This window comes from Rattus norvegicus, chromosome 1, assembly GCF_036323735.1.
Source record: "Rattus norvegicus strain BN/NHsdMcwi chromosome 1, GRCr8, whole genome shotgun sequence".
Classification (NCBI taxonomy): Eukaryota; Metazoa; Chordata; class Mammalia; order Rodentia; family Muridae; genus Rattus; species Rattus norvegicus.
Window position 1 is genome coordinate 256,246,060 of NC_086019.1, and position 20,974 is coordinate 256,267,033.

The window sequence follows — 20,974 nt, forward strand, 5'->3', positions numbered from 1 at the left end:
GCAGTCCACCTCTTCCCTGGGCAGCCTCTCGAGGGGCCCAGATAGTGTTGCCCTCACGGAGCCCTAATTCCTCAGATCCAGTTCCCTCCTTATCACCTTGCTCAAGCGATCAGCTTGCCCAAAGATCACGCTAGAACAGAAAAAAGAAACAAAAAGAACGGAGAAAGGGGGCTCGGATGGGTCCTTTAGGGACCCGTTTGCTGTTCAAGGTGAGATCCTGAGAGCAGCAGTATGGACATCAGCTAAGAGCCTGGTGGAATGCAACATCGCCCTGCACACTGGCTATACCCAAACCTATATTTGAAGAACGGCCCTGAGTGGTTCCACGCTCTGAGAATTTTAGGAGCCGTGATGTTCTTCGCACACAACACGCATGCATGCACACACGCAGGCACCTAAGATTCCGTCAGATCTTTAACAAATGACTCAGTAGCAGCCTGTACACAAAGAACTGCCCCGAGGAGTAGAAACTAACACACCTGCCTTTGAAAGTGGAAGAGGGTGCAGGCCCTCTCGGCACCACTCCCACTCCCATGCAGGGCTCTCTATAACTCACTGACAAGGATTTCCCAGCTGACACTGTTCTAGCAAATGGGGGGCGGGGAGCTATTGAGCTATTTCTTCTATTTCTTCTCCTGAAGCTCCCATGTTGTGGGGGAAAGTCAGTGAACAAATGACTGACAGGATGACACAGGCTGAGACAAGCGATTTGAAGACAAGGTAGGCAGATGTGTCAAAGGAGGCTTCACTGACAAGTTGTAGGACCTGAGGCCTGTGTGTTCAGGGATCTGTTAAAGGTCTGGGGAAGGTGGTTGGAGGAAAGAGAACCTCGAAGCCAGGGGTGAAGGCTCTGAGGTAGTGGTGGGCTCCACGTCTGGGCCATGGCTCTGTGTGTGTGTGTGTGTGTGTGTGTGTGTGTGTGTGTGTGTGTGTGTGTGTGTGTGTGCGTGCGCGTGCTCACGTGTTCAAGTGCACAGGTGATACATAGGAGCTGGGGGCGGTAAAGGAAACAGGGTCAGTTAAAAGGGCACATGAACTGACCATTAAAGGGTCAGGGCAGGCAGGAGTTTAGAGTTTATTCTGAAAAGACAGTAGGTCTCTCAGGATGGTTATACGCAGGGCCATGGTATAACACGGCCTCTGTCACTCTGAGAAGGAACAGTGTGGTTGGCAGAAAGCCTGACGGATGTAAAGAGACCAGGAGATGAAGGAGGTGTCCTGGCTGCCTAGATGGGCACAGAGTAGTCAGAGCTGTGTCTTTGTCTGAAGGTGGTCTGAGAGGAAGAGTCACCTTTCTCTGTGTTGGACCTCTGGTGTCTGCCAAGAGTCTATGTGGTTCCCAACTGGCCTTGAATCTCTTGTCCTACGCCATGGGCTCCTATGAACTGGTAGTCTGATGGCTTCAAAGCTGTGTTGACCCTGCATCTGATGACTTCTCTGCATAGTAAGGCTGACCTGTGGCCCGCAGGAGTCTCCTTCAGCCAAGGGCTTCTTGCAGTCTGTCCACATTGGAAGTGTGGGGGTGGAGTAGGGGGAAAATTGAACTCAGATGGGAAAAGAGAAATCCCGGAGAGGAAATAAAAGTTGGGTGGAGTAGCCCGGGGAAGCCTTGTGAAGCAGCCCACGCAGTGAGCTGTGCCTCTGCCCACCTTCCCAGCTGGGCCCAGCTCAGAGACTTTCCTGCCAGGGAACCAGGAAACGCCACAGGGGAAAATGTCCCTGACCATCTGGGTGCCTTCCAGCCCACCCTGCAGGTTAGCTAGAGGTCACCCCTCCAGTAGCTGCTCTGCCTTCTGGTTGAGCCAGTGGCAGGAGTTTCGATCCACCGAGAGTGAGGTGCAGAAGGAAGGGGGAGCACGGGGGAGATCACGGGGCACCTGCCAGCAGGGCTGACTGCGATCCAGACGAAGGTGGCCACGGCAGTCGGGGGCCCTGAACACCTCCCAATACACACCAGGCAGGCCTGCTTCTGTACGTCTGCTCCCTACAAGACTCTGAACCCCGCCTCTTTTCAGGGTTGTGGTCCTCAGCCCCTCCCCTGGTCCCACTTGCTGAACCTCCCAGCCCTGTTCTCTACCCAGGGCAGGAGGAAGGCGATCTAACATTCCATCCACAGACACTTCTCAGCAACAGAGCAAAATGTTTCATGTGTTAGCTCTCGGCAAGAGGACCACTGAGGCCTGGCGTATTCTATTCTTCTTCTGAGGAAGAAGGGAAAGAGGAGGAGGAAGGGGAAGAAGAGGAAGAAGAAGAGGATGAGAGGAGGAGGGAGAGGAGGAAGGGGGTGGGGAGGAAGGCCTGGGAGAAGGGAGCATGTGGGGAAAGGTTTAATCAACAGCTGGGTTAGGAGCATGGGTCCATAGATGCACAAGTGTGACATAAGGGTTACCTACTGGAGCATCCACTTGGACACGTCATCCGCCTCCAGGCCAGTCTACAGCCCAGCTGTCTCCCCTGTGGCCTAATCCAGGCACCATGATTTGACCCTAGCTAGTCCTCCACAAATACCCTGGGGCGCTCACCCTTCCCCACCCTCCAGGTGATGACAGCAGCTGGGCCTAGCGAAAGCTTCCACTCACCGGCAGAGGTAAACCCTAGAAACCTGACTCGGATGGCTGATGGGGAGTTGTGGGAATTTGGGGTCCAGCCTGACCCTGCAAGAGTCACTCTGTTTACTGGGCAAATGCCTACTCCTGGCTTGTTTGCTCTGTTTACATTCACAACAGCACAAGCATGACCCTAGAGAAGCAGCTAAGGAGGAAAGATGTTAGTCAGGGGAATGGCTAGGTGACCCCATTAGGCTCAAAAGGGAGAAGTCGGAGAGGTCACTATCCCCGCTGCATTCACAGGAGCCCAGACAGCACGGCCCAGAGAAGGCAGTGAGCAGCCATTCTCCTCCCCTGGAAGCGAGAGAAGGGCGCTCCAAAGGCATTGGTTCTTTCCCAGAATGCACTAAAACCCGATGATGCATAGATGGCATCTGGAGCTCTGAGTCCTCCTGCACAGGTTCCTTAGATCTGTGGCCTCTACCCAGACCCTCTGCCTTGGTTGAACGGGCCCTGATGGAGAAAGGCGCACTGGGCACATGCCCAAGGGTTCTCTCCACCCTTCCACTAGGGAGTCCTCCTCCTATGGCTCCAAGTCGAGAAGTGAGGTACTGGGAAACCCAAGACAAAAGAAGCCTGTCTCACTGGGGAGAGAGACAGGCTGGCCTTCACAGCGGTGCCCTTTGGGAGACACAGTGGGAAGAATGGCCAGCTTGTCACCCACAGAGCCACCTCTACAAGCATCTCCCCACCAGCCCAGACACCAGCCCAGACACCAGCCGCATGCTTCCTGTTTGAGTTTTCTTTCTTTTTTTTTCAATTTTATTTTGTAAATCTGAATGTCATCCATTTAGCCTACCCTCCCCCACCTCGGTGCTGAGCCACTTCCCCGGTCCTGCAGCATTCCAGGGAGGCTGAACTGATCACTCTCTTCTGCCAGGCAACAGATGAAGGCGCCCTAATTAGCAGAAAGCGCCAGGCCCTGTCTGCCTGGAGAGCTGTCCCCTAGTCAACCCAGGAATGCCCGCTCATCAGTGCTGGAGAAGCCCAATACCCTTCTGTAGCAGGAAACTGTTCCCAAAGTCCACTTAAGTAGGCGTCTGCAGACACCTGGAGCTCCTGTGTTCTCCTCCAGAGAATCTACACCCACAGTCCTGTGACAGTAACGCTCTCTGGACACTCCATGGTCAGTAAGAAGGGTCTCCTGTGCTTTGTCCCTTCAAATATTTCACAGCCACAGAGGCAGGCTCTGCAGAGACCACCAATGCAGACGCGATTGTGCAGAGTTCTAGAGATTAAGTGACCCAGAAACGATCAGCAGTAAGAGGTTGGGGCCAATGCCCAAACCCAAGTAAACCTAACACTGGCTGAGCTTCTGTCACCCCACTCAGGACAAGAGGAATTTGGCACCAGGAATCCTTTGAGAGGCAGATGTCATCTAACGGTAGGAGGTCCATGGGGAGCCGAATTCCTTTCCCTGAGTCCAGCTGTGGGAGAAGCAGCTCAGTTCTTCAGCAACTCCTGTGAGTCTCAAATCCCTCAGACCCAGGCATGCACAGCAGCTGAGGCTTGGCCCTGACGGCTGGTTGCTGAGGAACGGGGGTGATGCAGCTCATATCTCCCCAAAGGACCGACCAACCCTCCCCCTAGAGGCCCACAACGCAGGTTGTTATCCCTTATCCAAGGTAGAGTTCCATCAGAGTCAAAAGCGAAACTAATTGTTGCCCTGTCTGGAGCTTGCAAGAACAGGGTGTCATGACCTCTGGGCCTCCAATAGGGAGCACCTGCTTGGACGGGTTGCTCCAGCACACAGGCCCATATGGGTACCGCACAGCATCCTCAACAAGGCAACACTCATCCTACCCTACTTGGATCTTCCACTGGCTGATGCTCCACTTAAACCTGCTTCTTTCCCTCAGACCCTCAGGAGGTACCAGGACAGACATGAAATTACCTCTAGCAGGAAAATTATGAACTAATCACACACACACACACACACACACACACATTCATACACACTCACATACATTCTTAACACACTCTCTCACACACACTCATACACACTCACAGACATACATTCTTAACACACACACTCAAACCCTCTCACACACACACTCATACACACTTACAGACATACATTCTTAACACACACACTCAAACTCTTCTCTCTCTCTCTCTCTCTCTCTCTCTCTCTCACACACACACACACACACACACACACACTCACCTGACCACCAAAGAGTTTCCTCCCCTTCATCCTCCAGCCCGGAGTAGTGCACCAACTTCCTACGCACTTCTTCACCAGCTTCCCTCCAAAGAGGGGTGCCACAGGGGGCTCAGTGAAGACAAACTGAATTTTCTAGGCCAAGCCTTTGAGCCTGAGACAGAGGAGGAGGGAGGTGTGTGGGGCGGCAACTGCATTCCAAGGCCTCCCTGACATAACACCCAAGCACACCCCAGCGGGACACCTTATACCAGCAAAACAAGGTGTGCTGCTCCAAGCAGGCACAGGAGGTGTGCGCTGACTCACGCAGACTTGGTCCCTGGTGGAGCTTGGGTTTGTTGTTCAGTAAGAGGGAGGTGGTGTGGGCTGAGGGCCAGGCAGCACCAGAGCCCAAGGAGAGACTGCTTGAGAAGACCTTTCTAGAAGCTTTTGAGTGAGTTCTGCTCCTGGCACAGTCAAGAGAGTGGGCTCCCAACTCCCCACTAGCAGCCTTTTCAGTGTGATAATGAGGCATCAAGAGTTCCTGCCCTCCTCGCCAAAATCAGAACGATCCCGACTGGAGTGAACTAGAAGCTGCAGGTGTAGGGAGTAGGGCGGGATAGGGTATTGACAGAGAGTCTTGTTGGTGCCATGATTTAGGGAAGGTTTTGTTTGTTTTCTTTTGTCCCATTTTTTAACATGTGTGAATACATATTATACATGTGTGTAGATACAAATGTGTGTGCATGCAGACCACCCTGAGATTGATTTGGGGAATCATCCCTAATAGCTTTCCCATTTTATTCAACGAGACAGGTTCTGTCCATCAAGACTAGCTAATATTAGTCTTGCTAGCCAGCTTGCTCTGGGGATCCCGTCTCTGCTTTCCAAAGCTGGAATTACAGGAGAGCGGCCACACTAGTTGGCATTTATGTGGGTATCCAGGTATCGAACACTGGGCCCTCGTGTTTGCGGAACAAGCTCTTTGACCACTGGGCCTCCCCATGCCCCTGGTGCTATGATTTTTGGAGAACGCCAAAATTAGACTTGGGGTCTAATTTGCTCATTTATCAATTAATAGGATGGTGACAGATTAGAAAGAAGGTGGCCCAGTCAGCTTCACCTCAAAGGTCACTTGCTAAATGATTAGGAATGACATCCTGAAGATACCTGGTTTTGTTCTTTTAGAGATTCTGAGATGCATATGAACTCATGATCAATTAACAATGTCTGTCACAGACTTGGTAAGGGAGTATGTCTGATCAATGAGTGTTGTCTGTTGTGGGCATGTCAGGAAAAGGTAACTCGAATGTCAGATACTAATCACCTTTTGTTGTCTCTGAAGGCCTCTAACTATAAAACACAACTGTACCCATTTCACAGTGAACAGGAAGGTTTTTTTCATTGTGAGACTATCAGCCAGTTTTATGAAAAGCACGTACCTTTCATAGTGTGACATTCACACATAGATAACTTCTCCAGCTGAGATACATTCTCAGCACCTCTGCAAGACTTAGGGTGTAGGCAACACCCCTCCCCGTGTCCTCACTCACAAAACATGCCCTAGACCCAACGAGCAGTCTATGCCGATAGGAGACAAAAATCACCATTAACTTCCGCTCTGATTTTCCTGTTCAAGGAAGAACTTTCTGAGTGTGGGTTAATAAGTCCAGCTTGATCCCAGGGAAGAGCCAAGGCTGTGGCAAAGGCAGAAATAGCTTTGGATTTCCTAGCGCACACCGGAGGGGTCATGCTACTGTACCTGACACCTGACACCCACCAAGAAGTGGGTGCCTGGATCCAATGTGCACAGGTCTCAAAGAGGAGCTCACTGATTTCGAGGTGTAGGGGCAGCCAGCCAACTCTGCCTGCTTCAGAGCATCCAAAGAGCCTAGCTAGATCATCGTCCGGAGAGCAGGACTCTGAACACCATTCTCAAGCCTCAGCCAACACCTGGGTCTTCTTTCCCTTTCTCACAGATGTGTAAGAACCCGCTCCAACACTGTCCCCTCCTGCCCCATCCTTTCTGTATGTTCTAAGTCAGGATGGTCCTGAGTGCCTCTGGATCTGAGAAGCGCCAGCTGTATGTAGAAGGGCGTTCCTAAACCCACAGGATTCAGAACCTGCACAGGAACCCGAAAGCCTCATGTCCGGGATGGGAGTGAGGGGGAGTAACTCAAAAGTGAAAAGTTAGCAGCTCTCATACCCTGAGCTGACCTCCTGGATCCTATCGCCCCAGGCCTCTTGTTCCATCCCACCCTCTCCCCGGGCACGCATGCCCTCCCTCAGGCAGGACCAGCCAGTGGAAAGAGACAGGCTGGAGCTCACTTAGAGCCCCAGAGGCCTAGGAAAGGAGCTGAAGCCAGCTCCCAGTGGGAAGGGAATTACCAGGGACCAATGGAGTCCCCTAGAGCTTCCTGAGAATCCTTCCATATTCTATCACCAGGAAGGGTAAGGAAAAACTGTGGACCAATAACTGCTTAAAAACAAAACAAAACAAAAATCCAAAGCCAGTGTTTTCCTAACAGTGACTGCGAGGAAGCGGGTTGGTAATGAAACTGTGGAGATGAAAAGTGTTTGTTTCTCTAAGGGAATCCTTCACGCTGCCATCTGCTTCTCCAGCCAAAGAGCAGACCACACATTATCTGGCCAAAGTGAAATAAATCTGAATTAAGGGGCACAGGAAGAAGCCTGTGTCTCCAGTTGGGGTGGGGAGCTCTGGCTACTTCCTCCTGGAGTTAAGTTTCTGAAAGCTGAACTCCTGACGCTTCTGCCTCCTTCTCTAAGAACCTGACAATCCCTTTTCTAATGGCTTTCTTTACGTGGAATCTATCATTTTGTTCTTTCTATTATCCTAGGAGACAGGTCTTTATAATGACTTCACTTTAAGATAAGGAAACGGACACAGGGAGGTTAAAGAACGCTTCAGACGGTTTATCACTGGTAATGCTTGCTGGAGCTTGGTTTTTGGAACCTGGCCATCTCTGTCCTGGACACTACTCCTCCTAATTACTGTGTCCCTCCCCAGCTCACCACCACTTCATCAGGACCAACACACTGCTACCAACAGGCTTCCTCTTCCAATGCTTGGCTCACGGGTTTTAAGTCATATCTGAATGCAAGATTCCAGTTTGACAGGATAATTTGGATAGGTCCCTAGGGTTATAATGAGATCTAACTAGTTACATTCCACAGGAATGATCTAGAATGAAGGTCCAGGGAAAATGAGGTAATGTAAGTTAAATTATTATTTTCACTTTCTTTCTCTTATAAGATGCATTCTCGATACAATTTTACCAAGCCCGTTGTTTTCTGTTACTGTAACAACTGCAAGAGACATTTTTTAAATTTTATTTTAGATTTCCCACTTTTCTACCTCTCCCCAGATTTCTCTTTGATTACTATTCTGTTTTTCACAGATAAGCTTGAAGTTCCCCATTTGACTAAGCCTTTCTCCCATCAATGTCCCTAATACCAATCTAGATGTACTGGTCACCAATCTGGAGTGCATCCTTCTAGAACTTTTAAAAATAGTTATACATCATGGGTGAGACCCTTTAGCAGGCCAAGCCTGACAACCTGAGCTAGAACCCTGGAATCCATAGAAGACAAGGAGAAAACTGAGCTCCATATGTTGTCCTCTGACACACACACACACACACACACACACACGCGCGCGTGCGCGCACACATAGCTGCCTCTCATCTAGACTCAGTGTTCTACTATATTGGCCAACCAATACAGCAGAATCATCAAGGCCCAGGTTCAATTATAGACTTTGACTCAAAATAAACAAGATGAAGAGATACAGAGGAAGACGCTCAGTGTCAGCCTCCGACCTGCACACACATGTGCATTCATACACATACATACATAAATAACACATACATACATATATACACATATACACATATACATAAATACACATATATACATACACATACACACATATATAAACGCAAATATATACATACATATACATACCCACATATACATACACATACCCACATACATATACACATACATACACATATACATAAATAGCACATACATACATATATATACATAATATACATACACATATTCACATATACATACATATACACATACACGGATATGAACACACACATAAATACATATACATACACATACATATACACATACATACACACATACATGCACACATATATACATATACATACACACACAGATATAAACACACAACATTTTCCACAAAAATTAACAGCTTTTTCCCTATGAGGCAAAGACCTTAGAATAACCGACTGTAGTTCTGGAGCCTGCAGCTCAGAAACGGCTCAGTAGCTAACAGTGCTTACCGTATGAGCACCAAGGACCTGAGTTTGGATCCAAGAATTCATGGGAAAGGTTGAGTATGGCTGCCGAGTCTGCAAGCCAAGCCCAGAGCTAGGGGCAGGAAGGGATAGGAGCGAAGATGAGCTGCCAACCCAGCTGCAGGCTCAGTGAAAGGCTCATCTCACGGGAATAACGTGGAGAGTAACAGCAGAGGAAGGCTCACACCTAATGTCTTCCTGTAGTCTCTGCACACTTGAACACGCATGTGTGCACTTACGTACCCCGCATACACAGCACCTTCACAGATACACACCCACGTACACATTACAGAAAGGAACTCTTCTGACTCTAAAAGAAGCAATGATCCATGAGTCTCCATCAATAATATTATAACACACAGCACACAGCACATCAGTCCAGGGCTGAATATTAATGGCTCAGGGATTATAGCTTGGTTCACCCATCACTAACCAGACTATTCAAGCGCTGGTGGCTGAGTGCGGCTGCGCTGCGTGCGTACGTGCGTGCCTGCGTCATGCGCGTGCGTGCGTGCGTGGGTGGGAAGTGCAGAAGAGATGAATACGGAAGAGAGATAAAAGCTCTTCGACACAGCTGAAGCCCTTAGAGCAAATAAGTAGCGTCAAGCGGCTCTCTCCCTCACTCGGCTGTCTTCCAAGTGGTTCGGGGGAAGATTAAGGGCCTTTCCTGGCTCTGACCAAATATTGACCCAGTGGCACTCACTGCCAGGGGTCCCCTCTCCGGGGCCAACAGCACATGAGCCAATGTTTGCAGAGAAATGACTGCAGCCCAGTGGCTGGCAGGCCAGGTTGTGAAACAGTCACCAACTGAGCCTGGACCCGGAAGCCTCCCTGTCCTGTCCTTTGGTGGGGCTAGGTCATGGGGGAAAATATGGGAAACAGAAGGTTGACTTAAAGGGGCATGTGTGGCCGGCCACTTGCCTGCCTCCTGCTTAACTTACGGGCATCTCCAAGCACACCCTTTATAACCAAACTTGGGCATGAGACCATAACCTGAGCAGCTCCCTGTGGGGAAGGTCCCTCTTCTGCTCATAGAAGGCTGAGCTGTGAGCTATTTTTAGAAGAAACAAAGCCCTGCTTCCACCTTGACATCTAAAACGCTCTTGAAGACTTCTCTGGAATCCGACTTGGCTTTCCCAGGAGCTCTGGGACAGCTGTTCCAAGTTGATAGTCCGGAGACAGAACCAAGCCGCCAAGCATGGAGGTTACCTTTGCCTGCGAAGGTATCTCCTCAGGCCAGCAACCCCAGTGACTGAAAAAGCCATGGCTGTGAGCACAAAGATGAAAAGGGACACCTTAAGAACCCGTCTTATGGGGCTGGGGATTTAGCTCAGTGGTAGAGCGCTTACCTAGGAAGCGCAAGGCCCTGGGTTCGGTCCCCAGCTCCGAAAAAAAGAACCAAAAAAAAAAAAAAAAAAAAAAAAAAAAAAAAAGAACCCGTCTTATGCAAGTTGCTGCTACACTGCACTGTGGGATAATGGCAAATAGAAGAATCGGTACATGTTCAGCATGGAAGGGGAAAATCAGTGTCTTCTTTTTAAAAAAAAAAAAAAAAGAGGGTCTCAAGTAGCCCAGGCTGCCCTCTAATTATATAGCCGAGGATGGCCTTGAACTCCTTATCCACCTGCCTCTACCTCACAAGTGCTGGGATCGTAGATCCGTGTTACGTTGCCTGGCTTAAAAGTACCTTTGGGGCCAGAGAGATGGCTCACCGGGTAAAGGTGCTTGCTGCCAAGCCTGATGACTTGAGTTCGATCCCTGGGACCCACGTAGTGGATGGAGAGAACTAATTCCCTCCAGTTGTCCTCTATCCCCTACATGTGGTATAGCATGCCTCATCACAAATAAATAATCTTTGGTCCAAAAGGACCTGGACCTGTAGGTGTGGAACTCGCACGCACAGGGACAGAGGACAGCCCACTCGGGACAAGCTTGGCCACAAGCATAGTGATTCCAGGGCCAGCACATCACAGCTGCTCCATTGCTTGTGTCCCTTCCAACAGTAATCGGGAGAGAGTGAGTCCTCGGGTGGGGGGTGGAGGGCAGCAGTCCTTTCTTGTGTGACTCTATAACTTGGGAGGGGGTGGGACCAGAATAGAAATTCTGATTTGGAAGTTTCCCCGGGCTTCTTAGACTCCTTCCAGCTGATCAATGAGTCCTTTCAGGGTCCAGACGCTGCCCAACTGCATTATCATTTCCTGTCCCCACACACTGTACCCATTGATGGGGTGCAGGCAAAGCCCACCATATCCTGGAAAGACCTAAGGAGACTAGGCAGGGCTGAGAGGGGAAGAGGCAGCAGGCAGAAGTCATGAGTGTTCCTACTCCCACACGCAGTGACAAATTCAACCCCATGTTGTTGAACCGGAAGGATCCATGCTCTGGGGAACCGGCTCTTTAAAAGGTTTGTCTCATAGTGATAAGGATCTTGAAATCAAAGCAGGTATTAACGCACACACACAGGCAAGCGTCTCCCTCTCCAGGATGGCCCACTGCTAAGGGGCTAAATGGAAGGGCTGGCTGCTGGGTGTGAGGCTAGGAACCAATGTCTCTTCTTTGTGTTTTCGTTGCTCTAAATCACTCTCACGTTCTAAGGAATTCTCCACCTCTCGGCTTTCCCCTCCAGATAGAAGAAGGGTGCCTGCCTATTAACACCAATACTCTGGTGCTTGCTTCTGATGCACCAGGGTGACACCCCCCTTCACCCTGCCAAGGCCCATGACTACGCTCCAAGACCCTCTCTATCTCTGGGCATCCTGATTGGGCCAAAGAAAGGGACTGACCAAAGTCTTCCCCGGGACTTACCAATTTGGAAAAGGGAGCTAGCTAGTCAGTGTCTATGATGTCGGGAGCCACAGATCTAAAATTCAAGAGCTACGACAGCTAAGTTCATCAGAGTGTGAATTAACAAGGACACTCCTGGGCTGGAGAGATGGCTCTGTGGTTAAGAACACTGACTGCTCTTCCAGAGGTTCTGAGTTCAAATTCCAGCAACCACATGGTGGCTCACAACCATCTGTAATAAGATCTGATGCCCTCTTCTGGTGTGTCTGAAGACAGCTATAGTGTACTTATATAATAAATATAATAAATCTAAAAAGAAAAAAAACCAAACAAACAAGGACAGTCCTGGAGAGAAGCAGGGGCTAAACAGTGACAGCTGATCCTAGTTTGGGCTTTGCCGAAGCCCCACCACCCCACTGTGGTTCTCACCATCTGGTCAACCGCACGGACTTCTCAAATGTTATTGTCTAAGCCCAGTGTGAGCACTCCTCACCAAAAGACCCTAAAACGAATCAGCCATCGTCCAAGGGGTGCGTTTAATGGTACGGTGTGGCTACATACTGCCGTCTTGCTGAAGAAGCATGCCAGTGAGTTAGAGACACACATTGCCCGTCCACATGTACGAACTGGGTGGCAAGCTCCTTGTTTGGGTAGACAGGCGGACCCGGAGGTATGCCCAGCATGTAGTTCTATAAAGTGCTTATTTAGTTTTGGTCTTCTCTGTGTGTTTGCTTTTCTTTACCAGCAATGATGTGGTGGCTAGCGTCTCATCATGGATGTTTATAGATATGTCTGCTTCAGGCACACAGCACCCACAAATGCCTCCTCGCCTCCCCACGGTTTGCACCCCAAGGCCAAGGGAGGATGACTAAGCGAGACTGTGAAGGGCTGTGGTGGAAAGCAAAGTCCCACTCAAGCGTCTGCATGCGGCAGCCAAGACAGGAAAAAGCCTGGCTGCTCGACGGGGGTCTCTCATCTGTCCCTCTTTGCCAGACTGGATTCTGGCCCTCAGCTCTGCCCAGGGCCTTCCAGTGGGATGTGGACGTGAACAAGGAATCCCTCAGAGACTCAAGCCACTATCCGACTCACCTGCAGGTCAAAGAACTTGCTGTATCTCCGGTAGATAGTCTGGGAGGTGGAGTCGGACCAGGTCACGTTGATAATATACACCTATGGGAGAAGAGGAGCAGGTGAGTAGGTGGACAGGCTGGGCTGCAGGCACAGCTTAATATTACTGTAGGAATGGGCCAGCCAAGACCAGTTTCCTTCATTTGTCACCGGGCCTGGCTCACTGACAGAAAACATTTAACCCCTTTTGTTTTAACACTCTACTAAGAGATTTCTTCATTCTAATTTCAGTGAATGCTTCTTCGGGTATGTGGAGTGTGTGTGTGTGTGTGTGTGTGTGTGTGTGTGTGTGTGTGTGTATTGACATTCACTGTAGACTCCACATGCTTCCTGACAGTTCCGTGACAAATGGTCCTCCCCTTCCTACTGCTACAACGGTATTTAGATTTTAATTTTGGAGAGAATACTCACTCAGCAGCCACAGGCCTAGTGCTCTCTATGTAAATGTAGGTCTGCAATATCTAAAGCAAATGACATGATAGAAACTAAACAGCTTTTAAAGTAAAGCTTCATTCAGACAACAGAGAAATCTGGATACATTTGGGCAGGGAGGGGCCTAGGGCACTGGCTCTCAACCTGTGGGTCCAATGACGCTTTCAAAAGGGATATCCCTAAGACCATTGGAAAACACAGATATTTACCTATGATAACAGGAGCAAAACTACAGTTATGACGTAGCAACAAAAATAACGTATGATTGGGGGGGGGGTCACCACAACATGAGGAACTGTATGAAGGGGTGGCAGCATCAGGAAGGTTGAGAACTGCTGGCCTAGAGGACCAAAGAAGTGTCAAAGCCACACTGAGAGCCCATGAACAACCAGAGACAGAACTTGGGGATCAGATAGAGAGCCCAGGGTTCAGGCAGGTAGCAAAAGCCAGGCAACCCTCAGCACAGCAGCTCCTTGCTGCCCTGGAAGAGGAGCTGGGTTTTCCTCAGAGTCATAATTGCCCACCACCCTGCCCCTTTTCCGCCTGAATGCCTCCTCACTGCAGGTTGCTCCACGGGGAGCAGATGTGTACCTGCACCAGGTGCTGCCTGGTGTCCCCAAGTGGCCAAGCCCATTAGGAGGGAGAGAAAGAAGAGGGAGAGCTTGCCTGAGGGTCATTAAACTTGACCATTCTCCTGGGCCTGTGAATTGGAGCTGGAGAAGGACTTAACTGGGGCTTAGCACCCATGCTCCTTCCTCTGTGGTAATTACCGGCTTCCCTTTCACCTCCCAGGGAGACTAAATCACAGCTCCCGGCCTGGCTGCTGGAAAGATGCAGGTAGTCAGGAGACTCGGGAAGCCTAGTGTTGGGAGATCCAGGGAGGTCTGCTACTCATTAAGGGGCACATGGTAAGAGGCGGCCTTTTTGGCAGAGGTGGGATCTAGGGTGCAAGTCAGTAGCGACTCGTCAAGTGGCAGATGGCCAAGTGAGGAGAGAATTCTGGAGCCAGCCCCAGCTGGATCTCCCTCACAGCACCCACCTCATTGGCTGTGAGACCACTCACATTCCCATCCCCAGGTTTTACCAAACTTCTGGGGCACGCCATAGGTCGGTAGCCTTGGAAGCAGACAGTGTCCTCCTGTAGATAAGACCAGAAATCTGCAGACAGACCCCAGGCTCTATCGTGACAGGACGCTTGCTCTGTTTTCTTCCCAACCTTAGATTATCACCCCAGATGAGCGACGGACACACAGGAAGAATTCCAGCCTTGCCCAGCACAGTCCTACCCCTCACCCCAACACCAGAGCTTCTTAAAGTCGCTCCGGCCGGCCGGCCCGCTTTAGAGATAGTTTGTGGAGAAAGAGCAGGTGTCTGGGGTGGAGAGGGCAGAGGTCACTGGAGAAAGCCAGCTCTGTTTACCCCTACAGATAAACCCCCCTCTGGTTTCAGGAGCTGCCAGATAACATTACCCAGCAGCTGGACTTCAATTAAACACCCTGATTCCAAACACAGTGACTTGGGTTTATGTTTCCTGGGTAGAGTTTCCCTTTCTTCTGGATTTTAAAAATGCATGGATTCCATTTCAAGGTCTCTAGTCACTTCAGGCAGATGGTAGGCAACTAGGAAACCTCCTCAGAGACCAGTAGCCATGCCCAGCTTCCTGTGGGCCAGCCAGACTATCGTGTTCCACTGCAGCTCAGGTCTAAAGGGTGAGAGCCCCCAGCAGGGAGCCCACATAGGACGATCAGCACAGCACCTCATCAGGCAACCTCCCATTCCGAGGTCATGCTATCTGCTGAACACACACTGCCTGTGCCAGATCTGTGCTCTCCGACCTTGACTGCCCAGTGGGTTCTGCTGCCCTCTATGAACCAAGCCCCTTTTCGAACTTGAATGTAGGTCAGTAAACTTGAATGACCTGGATGCGAATCACTTACAGGTCAGCTCCAGAGAACCAAGAAAGAAACCCAGTCTCCGGAGGGGGCAGCCAAGATGGGATCTGGGATGGACCGGACGAATGATTGCAAAGATGAGGCTCAACCATGCCTAGAAGGTCCAAGACTGGCTTGGGTTTCATCAGAAACACTAATGTCTGTGGCTGCCTTTGCACCAGAGAGTAGGACAAGAGGTGAGGAGCTGGAATTGTGGAGGGAGGGAACTGCGCACCCCTATGTGCTGCACATGGTGGCTGCAATTTACTGAGGAAGGCCTTATTTTCCCTGGCCCCTTGCCCAGCAGACCTGGCCCCAGGCCAAATGGAAACTCCACAGTAATGTTCCCCAACCTGCTCACACATGGCTCTGGCATCAGGTGGCTAGGACCAGGGCTGCAGCACATGGTTAGGCAAGTTATATTCTCTACCGGATGGTTGCCCAGTCAAGGGGCCAAGAAGGGAAGAATCTAGTCTACATGATAGTCTGCAAACTACCTTGGGACTGTAGCCATACCACAAAGGGGTGCCTTGCTCCTGGAGTGGAGTATCATGGTTATAGAGCCCAGGGTGGGTCACAGAATCACCTCAATCTTCTGGAGTCTACGGATGAAGACGGACCTCCCATTTGGGGTTAACTGGCTTCAAAATGATGGCCCTAGAAACCAGAACGAACACGATCCAGAAGCCAATAAAAGGGGCCATGGTTATTGCACTGGCTTCTTGTTGAGGGAGCCCAATGCTAAGTTCTTCCTTAGGAAGCTGATGCCCGTCTAAGATAACATTAAGCCCCACCTTCCCATTCCAAATGCCCCATATAAGTAGATCTGCCTTGGAGGGTTGGGAGAGAGAGTGGCCTGTAAATCTCCAAGCTCCTCTGAATTCAAACCACCCTTGGGCAGAGGGCTTCAGGGGTGCTATTCCCAATGCAAGTGGCTATGCCAAAGCCTGGGTTATATTGTCTTCCAGATGACTCTCAAGATGGCAGCGATGGACCTGATATTAAAAAAAAAAAATCGGGGCTGGGGATTTAGCTCAGTGGTAGAGCGCTTACCTAGGAAGCGCAAGGCCCTGGGTTCGGTCCCCAGCTCCGAAAAAAAAAGAACCAAAAAAAAAAAAAAAATCCTATTCACATCCACTAATTGTTCCAGAGAAGGAGTCCCCAAGAGTGCCACCATCTGACCTAGGTTCCATTGGCCCTGTGAGTCTGTCCGTGTCTGGGAGTGCTCAAAGCTTATGATCCACCATCAGCCGGCTATTCCATCCACCCTCGTTTGCTAATTGCTGGCACGGCACAACCTGAGAGCTTGGTATATGTTGCATAAGTCTGTTTAACATAGGTGAGCCCATCCACTCCCTGGTCTCCCCATTAGTAGAAGCTGTCTTGCCCTCTCCTGGCCTTCGGGGTACTAGGTCCTGACCTAGCAACTGGTTCATCCAATGAAAGTACCAGGGTTTGTAGCAACGAGGTGTGGCTAGAGACATATTGGAGGGAGTTCTCCAGCCCCAGACCCAAACTTTTAATGGGCAAGAGATAGAGTAAGAATCCTTCTGATTCAGTACAAGGGTCTTTGCCAATCCCAAACCTTGCCACTTGGCTCAATTTTAGGGGGTGCAGTGTTGGATGGGGTGGGAATAGAGATCTGTTAACCCATATGGCCTCAAACTCACAATAGCCAAGGATGAACGACCAGTCTTCTTGCCTCTACTGCCTGGTTGCTGAGACCACAAGTATCTCTGACTATACTCAGTTTATATGGTGCTGAGGATCAAACTCAGGGTTTTGTGCTCACTACATAATGAGCACACTACCAGCTGAGCTGTACTCCTGACCCTAAAGTTTTTAGCTTAGCCTGAAAACCTTGAACACCCTCAGAGGTGGCCCTGGTAAAAATCCCAATGCCTCTTCTGACTGGGTATTTGTTTTACGTGACAGTGAAGATTTGGGAAAGAGCCACCACTTAAAAGGTGATTTAGAGGAAGATCTCTACTCCAACACACACACCTATGGGGTGACCACAAGGGTGAGTGACCAACCTATAGCCCCTTTCCAGCCCTCAGACCCTGGTCCATGAAGTATCACAGTGAATCATGCAGAAGCCACCAGAAAGGCTGGAGAGCCACATCTACCTACTACTTCAAAGCTCATGAGTGCCACCCATTTTTGGGGAAAAGAGAGCTTTTTATCCATTCATTATTTACTTTTACAGTACTGGGAATTGAACCCAGGACCTTGTGCATGCTAGGCAACTTCTACCACTGGGCTATCTCTCCAGTCCTGAAAAAAAAGGGGGCTTTAAAAAAGCCTATACATTTACTTTAAAAAATTTTTACGAAAGTATATTTATTGTATTTTGAGCACACTCCCTCCCCTACGTCTTCATATCCTTCTGTTAGTCCTCCTAGGCAGTTTTCCTTCTACTTTCAAGTCACACACACACACACACACACACACACACACACACACACACAGAGACAGAGACGGATCCAGAGAGACAGGGGGAGACAGAGAGAGACAGGGATGATTTTATATATAAATATAATGATCTTATGTTCTGGGAAAGGAGAAGAGCAAAACAAGACTCCATTGCAGGGGACCAGGAACAGTGTCATCTGCTGAGAGGGTGCCATGCTGTGAGGCCAGGGGTCTTTTTCTTGTTTTATTTCATGTTTCCTGGGAAGGAAATGCACATGGAAGCTGAGGGCTCCTGGGACCCACGAACGCTGAGGAACCTGAAAGGATTCACCATGAAAGCTCCATCTTTCAATTCCCCAGAGCTAGAGAGACTGAAGAGGTCACTAGGTAAACCTTTCTCTTATCTAAGCAAACAAAAGGGGCTCCCTGGGACTACGGAGAACAGCAGCCACTCCTGTTTGCTGAATACTCACCAAGTTCCAGACACTGCTAGAGACTTCGTTCTGATTATCATCTCTCCACATAACATCCTCCAAAGACAGTGCTAACACCTCCAACTTCCAGAAGAGGTGGGAGTCCCAGCTGTGACCTGCTACGGCCTGACCCACAGCCGGTGACTGACGAGCTTAGAGTTAAATAAGCCAAGCCCTCCCAATGAGCACTTCTCTCTTTCTTAGGTTTAACTGTATTTTTAAATCAACTGGTTGGTTGGTTGGTTGGTTGGTTGGTTAGTTGGGGTAGGGCACCGGGTAGAGCTACGCACATACCAAAGTCTGCATGCCTGTGTGCAGGGCAGAGGACACCTGAGTCAGTCAGTCAGTCCTCTCCTTCTAGCCTGTGGGATTCCAGGCTAGACAGAGGCCATCAGACCAGAAGGCAAACCCCTTCCCCTACTGAGCCTTCTTACCAGCTCCTCCCCCTTTTTATTACTGTTCGTTTGCTATTATTTTAAATTTTTATTGTGTATATTTATTTATACATGGTATTATGTTTCATAAGGACATCTGCAAATCAGAATGCATCCTAAGTTGCGGGTACACCCACCCCTGTATCCTGTACCCTTCCTTTCTCACCCCTCCACCTCGATCGTCCTTACCCACTTTACTTCTCTCTCTCTCTCTCTCTCTCTCTCTCTCTCTCTCTCTCACGCACGCACACACACACACACACACACACACACACACACACACACACGTGCACACACACACGGCTTCCATATCTATATGAAATCTAGGGGCCACAAACAAGCATAAACACACATCTTTAAAGCCTTTATTGGCCATGTTAGTTTACTCTCCGTCAGCCGACATTAACTCTGCTCTTCTGTCTAGTCCCAAACAGCTGCTGTGCACAGACGCCATATTTTCTTTGCCCATTCTTTGATCGTTAGGCCCTTAGGGTGGTTCTATAACTTAGCTACTATGAACACATCTGCAGTGAGCACCCATGTCTAAATATCTCTGCGACACATTGACTCAGTCTTTCAGGTAAATATACCCCATCCTTGTTAAATAACGCCAGCTTGTCTGGCCACAGGGACTGACCCTGGGGTCCAACCTGCGGCTCCGCCTGTTGGTTTTTTCCTTGAGTAGGGAATCAACCAATTAATCAGTTAAGACTAAGGCTGCCCATGTCACTGGTGAGTAGGGAGCCCTGCATCGGGATCTCTGTGCTTTAGATCAGCTCCTCGAAAAGTGAATACGTACCCTGAGCCTCCCATTCTATCTATGTATCTATATCTATAGCTATAGATATAGATAAGAGCAATAACTCCTCGTTCGCTGTGAAGATGGTGGAGATCCTGTGAAGAACCCAGTGCATGGAGACTCTCAGTATCTGTGACTTCTCTCCCCATGCTTTGATGCCCGACAGTCTTTTGTACTCTAAGAGTGTTATTCTCTTTCTCTAGCGCATCCTAAGGGCACCCAAGTGCACAGGGCCTGGACAGGAATCCACTTCGGGTTTCTAGATTTCTGGGAATGATTCCCACTAGGACGATCTCCAGGGCAGCGGAGTGAATGTGCTTGCCCTCTGTGCTTTCCTTCTTCCAGCCAAACCAACCCGTCAGAGAAAAGGAGTAGAGTCACTCTCGACCGGTGGGTGCCCCGACCGAGAAACGGTCAGTGGGCATCTTAGGTAATACTTAGGCATCAGAGAGGATTGGCTAACATTGTGCCCAGTTGGGAGGATAGGGATCTGAAGTGAAAAACTTCAGTTGGTGCATCTGACCTTTTGACACAGTGACATGACCGTCATCAACAAAGATCACACATGAGATCTGTGCAACCTAGTTATAAAACACACCTGGGCACACACACACATACACACATATACACACAAATACACATGAATACACGCACAAACACACATGCACACACAGGCACACACACTCGAGGGCTCACATATGTACACACACATGTGTGCGCACACATGAACACACATACACAAACATACACATGCACACACATGTGCACACATGAACATACATACTCACATGCACACACACGTACACACGAATATACATACATGCACACACAAGGACACACATGCACTAACACACATGTGTGCGCGCACACACACACACACACACACAAATCTTACATGTTAAGCAAGCTTACAGTAGAGTAAAACAAAGTAAAAATGAATTTTTGCATCTGGCCACATTCACAGCTATCATGTCAGACATGTCTGCTAGACGCACTTTGACACTGAGGAGCCTGAGCTGGAGCCAGAGCTCTGGAAACATCAAAAGCATTATGTGCCTGGGTTCCGATGGGCTTGGCCACCACTCAGCAGCTCTAGCAGAGTTAGGAAGGGAACTCCTGGCTCCACACGCTCCCTAATCAACGCCCAGCCCTGGCCCAGTGCCCTCAACATACACATCCTGCCAGGGCGCTTGTGCCTTTGTCTTACCACGGAGCCAGGCAAAGGTTAACAGGCACAGCACGGTTCCGCTTCCCGTGCTGCAACGAGGCAGTCAGGGAAGGCCAGAAGTCAGCTGCTCCTTTACACACAGCCTTCAGGGACGTGACCTCTCTCTCTACTTCCTTCCCAGCTGACACACTCACACCTTCCTCTCCGCTGTGCTCAGCAAACCTTCACTGGTGGACACAGGCCAGTGGCTGTCACTAGGAAGTTAGCGCCTGGTCTGGCCCGGAACAAGCTTTTTAGAAAGCATTCTTG

General features: G+C 49.7%; 1 protein-coding gene across 4 annotated transcripts in view; it reads right to left on the reverse strand.

The window, feature by feature from the left end:
* The window catches only part of Sh3pxd2a (SH3 and PX domains 2A), a 206,130-nt gene that overhangs the window by 151,069 nt on the left and 34,087 nt on the right, over positions 1 to 20,974 (reverse strand). For all 4 annotated transcript variants that reach the window (NM_001415946.1, NM_001107606.2, XM_006231514.5 and 1 more), the window contains 1 exon segment: positions 12,975 to 13,055. In NM_001415946.1, coding sequence (NP_001402875.1) covers positions 12,975 to 13,055 — 81 coding nt within the window.